Below are 10,264 nucleotides of genomic sequence, written 5' to 3'. Positions count from 1 at the left end.
GGAGTCAGGAGAAAATGGACAGGAGTCGGCGTTCTTTGGTCCGAGCAGTGCAGAATTTATTTTCTCTTGGCTATCTTTCGTCACCTTTAACATATCAAAAACGTTGTCTCTAATTTCAAATCATTTTTAAATTAACCCTAGGCCTGGTGCCACACAGAACGAGCAGCTAGCTAGCATTTATGGGTTAGCTCTCAGTAGTTCGCTAGCCACATGGGCATCAAACGTCATAAAACAAAACCATTTTCACAAAATAACAACCTAAAACATAAAACGATATCTCTGGCATACATATTTACATATAAAACTGCATGGATGACCATTTCAACATAGGGTTGCAGATGGATTTAACAGAGCACCCCGTTTCAACAACTTACCTTTAACATATCAAAAACGTTGTGACCTAAAATGGCCGCCACGACCAACGACGGCAGCCCAAACAGCTGTTCAACCAGGCATATCAACAAACTGAGCGCCCCCCAGTGGCTACTCCCAGATTACCTCGTAAATTGAACCAGGAATGAGACATCTCAAAAATAAAACATTACAGCATAAATGATGTGTCACCTTCGCCATCTTATAATAAACAATACAGTGACTGCAGGTGTCCCCACCCTTATAAACAATACAATGACTGCAGGTACCCCCACCCTTATAAACAATACAGTGACTGCAGGTATCCCCACCCTTATAAATAATACAGTGACTGCAGGTGTCCCCACCCTTATAAACAATACAGTGACTGCAGGTATCCCCACCCTTATAAAAATACAGTGACTGCAGGTGTCCCCACCCTTATAAACAATACAGTGACTGCAGGTGTCCCCACCCTTATAAACAATACAGTGACATAACGACCCAAACCAATGACCAGTTCCATATGCAAATATGGGTGTCACCATTAAGTAGAGTTACAAAGGCCATATGTACTATTCACAGAGGATTTGGAAACGTTTGCAGTCACAGCATTGTAAGATGGTGACAAATGTATTCTTATGATGCTAAGTCTCTTGAAGCAGTGGAGGTAGTCCGTATGAAATTACAAAACAACCCCACCCTTAGCAATGAGACCACCCTTAACACTGACCAAGTGTGTCTGCTCCTGAAGCTGTGTCTTCAGTCCACATACTTCACATACAGGGGGCAGTACTATAGGCAGAGGCATGGGTTCCTCAGTCTCACCTACTGTGGCCAATATGGAGGACGTGGAAAAAAGACTCTGATGTCCTATCCAGGGACACCACCTAGCCATTGGTTCAGATTTGTGGATGACACCTGGGTTAAAATTAAATCTTAGGATGTAGTACATTTCACCAACCACATTAACTCTGTGGACACCAATCAAGTTCACCAGGGAGGATGTGGACATGACAGGTTAGCCTTCTTACACTGTGAAATTGTAATTGGTGATGGGGGACATTTGATTGATGATGTTTACTGTAAACCAACACATACTGATCAGTACTTAAGGTTTGACTCTCATCATCCCCTGGAGCACAAACTAGGAGTCATCAGGACACGGCACCACCGAGCTGACAACGTCCCCACCAACACAGCGGCCAGGGAAGGGGAGAAATCCCACATTAAACAGGCCCTGGTTAAGTGTGATGATCCGAACTGGGCGTTTGTCAAAGCCAGGAAGACGCCTAAACAGGGCACCAGGAGAGAAGAGAGGAGAAGGACAGCAGCTGTCTAAATGTAAACCAGTGGTGATTCCGTATGTGGCGGGAGTGTTGGAAAAGTTGAGACGCGTAATTTCCAAACATCACATCTCAGTTGCTTTCAAACCCCAAAACACGCTGCACCAGAAGTTGGTCCACCCCAAGGATCTTCTGGTCCCCCGGCACAAACAGAGCAATATAGTGTAGCTGTTAAGTGCCAGGAGGACTGCCGTGACTTGTACATCAGGGAAACTAAACAGATACTGGCCAAGAGGATGACACAACACAGGAGAGCTAACATGTCAGACCAGGACTCCACAGTCTACACCATCTACACAGTCTACACCATCTACAGGCCAGTGGTCACTCTTTCAAGGATGAGGATGTGCACATCCTTGATAGGGAGGAATACTGGTTTGAACGGGGAGTCAAAGAGGCCATCTATGTTAAGAGGGAACGACCATCCCTGAACCGGGGGTGGGGGGTGGTGGCTAAGAGTACATGTGTCACCATCTTATAATGCTGTGAAGCAACTATTACCCAATCCTCTATGGATATTACACATGGCCTTTGTAACTCTAGTTAATGGTCACAGTAATTTGCATATGAAACCAGTCATTGCTTTAGGTCGTTATGCTACTGTATTGTTTATAAGGGTGGGGGTACCTGCAGTCACTGTATTGTTTATAAGGGTGGGGTACCTGCAGTCACTGTATTGTTTATAAGGGTGGGGGTACCTACAGTCAGGTGAGACTGAGGATGTCACTTAGATGAGTCTTCTTCTTCTTTTGGGTTGTTCCCTGTTTCCCAGGGGTCACCACAGCGGATTTGATAGTTTCCATCGGTACCCCGTAAGGGCACAGCACCGATGGCGGTCCTGTCAATCCGCATGATGATTCGGCAACATTATGTCTCTTAGATGAGTGAAGACACATTTCTCTCTCAATAAACATTGTGTCCAGATGAACTAATTCAACTTTCTTTGATTTTCTTACCTGGATTATTGAGCATGCATAAAGACACTCCCCGTAAACTCTTTGGCGCCCCCCAGGGGAGGCGGGCCTCACATTTTGAAGAACTCCACTTTGTCAATAGGAGCTGGGTATAATGGCTGTTCACCCTCATATCTTTAATTTTAGTAGTGCAAACATTTTTAACATGTACACTTCAGTGTGAATTCAAGATAGATCAACCTGTAATAGTCTTTCCGGCAATTTTCAAAATTTTATTCAACAATAATAATTGTAAAACGCAAAACTACCATTTTTAATAATGTTAAAATAACTTCACCAATTATTTTGGCATCTAAAATGTGCAAAAATAAACTACATTTCTCCTATATCTGCTTAGAGGCCAGTTTCCCAGTCATTTTGTTTTGACTTTCAGGCCAATGCGGAGCCACAGCAGCAAGGTGTTGCTCCATCCTCCAAACCCCCATCCAGAAATACAACATCTGCAGCTGAGGCTCGACCGGTCTCCCAAAACAAGTCTGTCACGCTAGGAGAGAGACCTGCCAGCCACAGCCAGCAGTCCCACTCAGCAGCTGAAGAACCTGTCGCTCAGCCCACTGGAGAGAGACCAGCTAGTTCAGCCCAGGCTGATGGAAAAAACAGCCCTCTGACCCAACGTTCCCAGAATGAGGAGAGACCTTCCACGAGGCCTGCTACTGGTGAGGAGAGGCCGATGACTGGCAAGGGAAACCCAGGGAGCGGGGTGTCCGAGAGAGCAGTAAAGACGCCACAGTGTCTGTGAAGGAAGTGCAGCCGGTCAAGGGGAACTACTGTAGCTTCTGTCACAAGCAAAAATCTGCCTACCTTCTATTCTTTCTCTCTCGCCCCCCCCCCCCACCTGACTCGGTCAGTCGGTCTCTCTCTATTCTACCTCAAACTCCAACTCTGTTGCAGTTGCAATCTCGCATCTGTCTGTACAAAATGTCTGTGTTTTTGCGGGCTGACCTGAGGAATTATCAGAATTCCCATGCTAATTAAAGTTTGCAAAAGAATTAACTGTTTTCTCTTCTGTTGGACTCGGGGCTTCGACTAATTACACCACTGTGGAAGCTAGTAGGTTTGTTATTTATTTATATTCTGCCCTTTAGTTCCTAAGTAAAAAAAGATAAAGTATAGTTTCAGGTGACTTTCTAGTGTAGCTTAACAGCTACACTGGAAATTCACTCAGCATACCAGCTCCCTCACGCCTCTGGGCTCCACGCTTCTGATGGCCTCACAGTCTCACCATCCCACTTCTGACACCAATGTAGCGAAATCAGGGGGCAGCCCAGGAACCGCCACAGCCGGGATGCGAGCCCGGGTCGGACCCTTAAGTCGACTGGTTAGCGCAGTCGCGCGTGGTACAAGCGATCTGGGTTGGGGTTCGCTGCGGTGGTTCCCGGCCTGCCCCCTGATTTCACTACAATATTATTGTTCCATCCATTAAACTGTTTGAACCGGGCACAGTTTTATGCAATCAAGGTCTCATGTTAAGTCAGTAAAAATAAAAACTCAGGGGCGTCCGGGTAGCGTGGCTGTCTATTCCGTTGCCTACCAACATGGGGATTGCCAGTTCGAATCCCAGTGTTACCTCCGGCTTGGTCGGGAGTCCCTACAGACACAATTGGCCGTGTCTGCGGGTGGGAAGGCGGATGTCCTGGTCGCTTCACTAGCGCCTCCTCTGGTCGGTCGGGGCGCCCCTCGGATCGGCAGAGAGGGGGTGGAGCAGCGACCGGGACGGCTCAAAAAGGGCGGGGTGATTGGCCAGTTAAAATGGGGGGGGGGGGTTTAAAAAATCAATAAAAACTAAAAAAAAATTGATTTGGTTTCACATTTTTTTAAATGTAGATCCTCCGTTGAAGGGTGTTTTGGTCTTTGCTATGATCCTAATTTTCTGAATGATCACCCAATTTTCCTGGCTGGCTGTGACCCGTACCCTCACACAGGAGGAGGCAGAGCCATGCTTATTATCTAGCTGCATCTCAAACATTCCATTCTCTACATTCCCCAATAAATGGAACTTCTTGCAACTTTTCTCACCAGTTTCTGTGTTATGCATGTTATTACCCAGCTCCACCACAGCTGAATCCAGGAGGTCTTTTCCCTCAGACCCTGTTTCCACAATAATCCCTGTCACCACGATAGGCTCTCTTAACACCACAGTCAAGTGGTTTCCTTTCTCTGGCGAGCGTGCCCAGAAAAATCCGTCTCCAGCGGCCCATGCCAATCTAGGCTCGTGGTCCTTATAGACAGACATGTCAGAGTAAACGTCCGCTGAGGGGTTGGAATAGGCAGTTTCCTCAAAGTCCTGATCCTTTAGCTTGTTGTATGTACCCTGAAATGAGGAGAAGGTGCCCATGTGCTGGAATAGTGAAGGCTTGAAGAGGATTTGCTCCGTCTGGGTCAGCAGCCGGCGGAAGTGAGTTAGCAGCCAATCACAGGGCATTTCCTGGTAGAATAGGAAGAGAAAGCGAACCAGCAGAGGGAGATCAGCAGAGTGGTATAGTTTCCCAATGTAACCTAGCCTAGAGAACTCCAACGTTGCCCAAGCTATCGATTTCGCTTCTTGCTCCTGAATGTGTTTTCTGATGGTGGACAGGTAGTTGGGTGCAGACAAGATGTCATCCTCCAGCTGGAGGTAGTACTGGCTGAGACCAGTGCTGTAATGAATCAGAAAAGAATAGTCCAAGTTCTGCTTGGAGCGGAAAGACACACGCTCTGGAGAATCTTTAAAGTTCCTCTTTAGCCCTGGGGAAGAGCAAAAGAAAGTAAGGGTATCTGGGAGTCATGTACAGTGTGTGATCACAACACACAAAACCTATTCAGTCAATGTTTGTACATGTCTGTGTGAATTCGGTTTGTGAGCACACTAATACCGCACCTTTTAGAGGGGGGTAATACTGCTGAGGTACATATAAAACCAACAGCTGGCCTTGCTCGAGCTCAGAAGTGAATGCAGTTTTGATTTCCCCCACTGTAGCCTCTCTCCATGAAGCACTGAAGTCTGCTAGCAGCACCACCACCACCATGGAGGCGCGCTCTTCTGGGGATGACTGGGAGAAGAGAGAGCGCAAAGTGGGGAGGAGGTAACTGCCCTTCTTCCTCTTCACTGACGCTAGCCCAACAGTTAGGAACCCTGACAGAGAAGAGGAAGGGCACACAGTACAGAGGTGAGCATGTGAGTGTGATTTTTATATATTACACAGAGATAGTACATATAGTACCATTGTGAACAGGTAGAATATAAAGAAATAGGGTAAGTTTTGATTGTAGTCCAAGTAGGGATGCTTGTTTAAAAGAGTTTCTTGATCGACATTTACTCAAATAAATGTACAAATAATTGATGTTTACATGCCCTAATTGGTTTTATATGCCGGAGCTCTTACAAACTCGCAAGAGATGTCTGGCCTACTGGGCCTGACTGTTGGCTTTAGCAAAACTTTACCCCACTGTGTAGCTAAATCAAGAAACAGCATTATAGTCGTCTGCCAATGTAATATCTTTTATCTATACCATTTCCTTGTTTATGTATGTGCAATAACAAGCCAAATGAGCTGCTTATGTGTGTTACCAGCCTGTCGGCTTCAGTAACCTGATAGAAGAGGGCACAAGTACAGAGAGAATAATCATCTAATAGATTATTGATCACTCCTATCCTGTTTCTCTACATGTGCATCCTAGCTCAAAACACCTTATTACCAGTACAAGTTATCCAATGCTTCCAGCCTCAGCAAGCTGTTCTCCACCCCCACCACCTTCCCTCACTCAAACCGACTTTTCCCTTTACATTCAGTAGAAGGTGGTAATCATCAGTGATAATTTCCTTGCTCCTACTTCCTCTGTCAGTCCACCGCCTGCTATCACTGGTCCTGAGACTTACATTGTCAGACTACTCGCCTCTCCATGAAACTGAAGTCTCCATTTCTCACTGTACCACAACCTGTTCGCCTAATCTCATTCCCTGGCCCCTTCTACTGTCCATCATTGCTTCATTACTTCTCCATCATTGCTTATCTAACCAACACTTTCAACTTGTTACACCTATCTGGTGTCTTTCCACTCAACTTTATACTAGCATGAATCACCATATTGCTGACAAAAACATCACTTGGTCCTCCTGTGGTCCAAAACTACCAGCATGTCCCGTTGCTCCCATTCTGAGTCAAAACTCTGGAACAAGCAGCATGCAATCAGGTATCTTCTGTCCCCTTCCAGAATAACCATTAGTTAGGGTTTAAGAGTGGTCACTCTGCTAAAACTGCTCTTCTTCCATTTATTGAATCACTCCACTCAGCCAAAGCTGCCTTCATTAGTTATCCTCCTTTACCTATCTGCTGCAACTGAAGAGTGATGGACCTGGAAATTTTCAGCACAGCGCTAGAGTGGATCGAATCATACCTGACAGGGAACTCATACCAAGTATCATGGAGGGTCAGGTGTCTGCCCCCTGACAGGTTGAGCCTCAAGGCTCAATGTTCGACTTACTCCTTTTCACAATCTGTAAAACCTCGTTTGGCCCAATCATTTTGGCACATGGTTTCTCTAACCAGCACGACACCAATGACACCCAAGTCTACCTTTTTATCTCCCCAGAGGACACCAAGCTGTGTAAGTGAGTTGCCGCTTGCCTCGCTGATGTATCTATTTGGAGAGAGCAGCTTTTTCAGCTCAACTGAATTGCTGTTCATCCCAGCCAAATCCTCCATGCCCAAGGATGTATCAAGACTTCGGGGTCTCTAGGGAACCTCTGAGTTGATAACCAGCTCTCTTTTACTGACCGCAGTGTGTCTGTCTCCCATTCCTGCCACTTTGTTCATTTCAACATTTGAAAGGTCTGACACCATCCATCAGATTATGCTATACAGCTCTTGATCCAGGCCCCACTCTCCGGTAGGTAATTAGCCCTACTGTTGAGGAAACAACAATTTTGGTAGAATGTGTTTAATTTATTAAGCTTGACTATACACAACCACTCATGGATTGGTAATTCTTGGGAAATCCCAAATTCAAAGAGAAACTTGTCCTGCATTGATATGAACAAACACTCGTATGTCATCAGTGAGCCAAACACCTACTTGCTGAATCAGTTGTTCTCTTAGGCGTTTTTGTTGTTGTTGCTGAATTAAAGTGAATTTATATGACAACAGATCCAACAGTGGAATTCTGTTACCTTGCCTGTGAACTTTGCTCAGAATTGCTCATATTTGTTCAAAATTCCCAAGAATGGTAGATTATGAACTTTGAAATCCACCCTCAGTTCTCCGCAGTAATTGCAGACAAAACAAGCAACTAAAGGATGACGTCCTACGGTTGGTTAATCAGAAAAATTATATTACAGGGGTTTTTGAACAGAACGCCCCTTTTCTCCCCAGTTGTACTTGACCAATTACCCCACTCTTCCGAGCCGTCCCGGTCACTGCTGCACCCACTCTGCTGATCTGGAAAGGGCTGCAGACTACCACCTGCCTCCTCCGATACACGTGGAGTCGCCAGCCGCTTCTTTTCACCTGACAGTGAGGAGTTTCTCCAGGGGGACGTAGCGCGTGGGAGGATCACGCTATTTCCCCCGAACTGGCACCCCAACCGACCAAAGGAGGCGCTAGTGCAGCGACTAGGACATACGTACACCCACATCCGGCTTCCCACCCGCAGATACGGCCCATTGTGTCTGTAGGGACGCCCGACCAAGCCGGAGGCAACACAGGGATTCGAACCGGTGATCCCCGTGTTGGTAGGCAACGTAATAGACCACCACGCCACCCGGACGCCCCTGAAAATGTGACTTGACAGTAGCTAATCAAGGAAATGTCAAAGTAGCTCAGTTCAGTGTGTTTGTGCGTGTGTGTTTGTGCATGCGTGCGTGTGTATTACTCACTGTGCTTTGCTGGTGGTGTTCCAGCAAGCAGCTGGTAGGACACATTGAGAGGCAAGTAACCTTTCAAATCTACCCAGGATTCATTGCTGCCCGGCTTCTGAGGGGAGAGCAGAGTCTGCCTTGGTACATCTGCAGCTGAACGTTTTGTCCCTACAAAGTACTACATAGCATGCAAACACAAGCACAGCACACCAACACACACATCTTAAACCTTCACTTGCAAGGACAAACAGCAACCTCGTCTTTGTTTATGCAAATATGACCCAGTACAAGTATCTGGGAGGACACAAATCCGAACGATTCTTGAAGTAGGAGTACACACATTTTATCATGCATGGCACCAATCATGTTCAAAACTCTGCTCAGACGCTTTGAGCCATGCAGAAGATTGTTTTGAATGAGATATAGACTTTGTAAAAGAGCCCTACACTGTAAATCCCAGTTTGCTCACTCAACTTGACACTTGACTGCTTGCATACAGAACTTTTAATTTAGTATAGTAACGGTAAAGTTATGAGTACGCCAGACAAACTAACTACGTCACGTGACCCTTGTGTGACTGGAAATTCGTGTCAGTTCAACAGAACTTTTTTTTAATCACACGACAAAATAACGTTTTTGAGCATGCCACTATATGTCATATTAACAGGTAATATGTACGTTATATGACATATATTACCAGGTTGCTGACTGTTTATTTTTATTTATGTAACACAAACATTATGTGTCATTACTTAAGTCATTTTATGTACAAGCAACAATTATATATTGTAATTTCAAAGTCAAATTAACAAAAAAAATTTCATTATTCAGCTCAATCCCAACTGGCCAACTCTACTTATTGGAAACTGCTTGAACACAAAACTTTTCAGTACAGTAACAGTAAAGTTATGAGTGCGCCTGACACAAAATGAATATTACTGGTGCTGGGCAGTCGCAGGCTGTGTGACCAGGCTCGTCACACAGCGGTCAGTCAGCCAGGGTGGATGTCACTTGGATGTTGGAGGCCATCGCCGAGACTGCTCTGGTGGAGGCCAAACTTGGTAGAACTATTCTGCCTTCTCCTTCTCATTGTAGTCGGCCAACCTGACCTGCAGTCGGAGAATGGGAGCCCTCTGCTGCATAGGTCATGTGGAGAGTACTACCTCTGCCCATTCAGCTTCACAGAGAGCCTCGATGAGGGACTGGGGCATGGCGAGGCGAACATGCTGACGCAACCGCTCCAGCATGAGCCCCTACAGGAAAGCGTGGAGGGCCAGCTCCTCTTGGGCGGCTGCGATGCAGTGCGGGTAACCATGTCAGGCATGCAGCTGCACATCTGCAGCGAAGGTGCCCAGGCTCTCTCCTTTTTGACGGCAGTGACTGGCTAGCTGCTCCCTGCTCTGGTCAGTGAAGGGTTGGTGCCCAAATCGCCTCTCCAGTACCATGGTCAGGGCCTGGAGGTCCCGCTGCTTCAGTTGGACTACGTCAAGGAGCACCTGCAAAGCCTTTCCCTCCAACGCCGGATGGCAGCTTCTTCGTTGCTCCATCCGCTGTGCCATGCCGCTAGTTGGACTTGCGAGAGGTACATATCGACCTGTGTAATTCTGTTGTACTTGGGCAGCTTGGCTGGTGTTCTATACGCAACTGCGGGGGGCTATAGGCTGGGCGTAGGGACCAGTGGTGGTGGTTCGTTGGTAGCAGCTCTCCTGGTCGCCAGGGGGTGGTCGGTGGCGGCCGGCAGCTGGCGTTCCTCTGTATTG

At 46.6% G+C, this 10,264-nt stretch overlaps 1 protein-coding gene across 1 annotated transcript; it reads right to left on the bottom strand.

Annotated features, from left to right (window-relative positions):
- Positions 1 to 4,475: 4,475 nt before the first annotated feature.
- On the bottom strand, positions 4,476 to 9,751 carry LOC130130313 (alpha-1,3-mannosyl-glycoprotein 4-beta-N-acetylglucosaminyltransferase C-like). The gene is made up of 4 exons (XM_056299981.1): positions 9,668 to 9,751; positions 8,523 to 8,682; positions 5,529 to 5,783; positions 4,476 to 5,395 (listed from the first exon to the last, which is right to left on the bottom strand). Exons 1-4 carry the CDS (start codon positions 9,749 to 9,751, stop codon positions 4,476 to 4,478), a joined length of 1,419 nt encoding a protein of 472 aa, XP_056155956.1.
- Positions 9,752 to 10,264: the final 513 nt, after the last annotated feature.

Source organism: Lampris incognitus, chromosome 2, assembly GCF_029633865.1.
Source record: "Lampris incognitus isolate fLamInc1 chromosome 2, fLamInc1.hap2, whole genome shotgun sequence".
Taxonomy (NCBI): Eukaryota; Metazoa; Chordata; class Actinopteri; order Lampriformes; family Lampridae; genus Lampris; species Lampris incognitus.
Note: the sequence above shows the minus strand (reverse complement) of the source record. Positions and strands in the feature narration are given on the sequence as shown.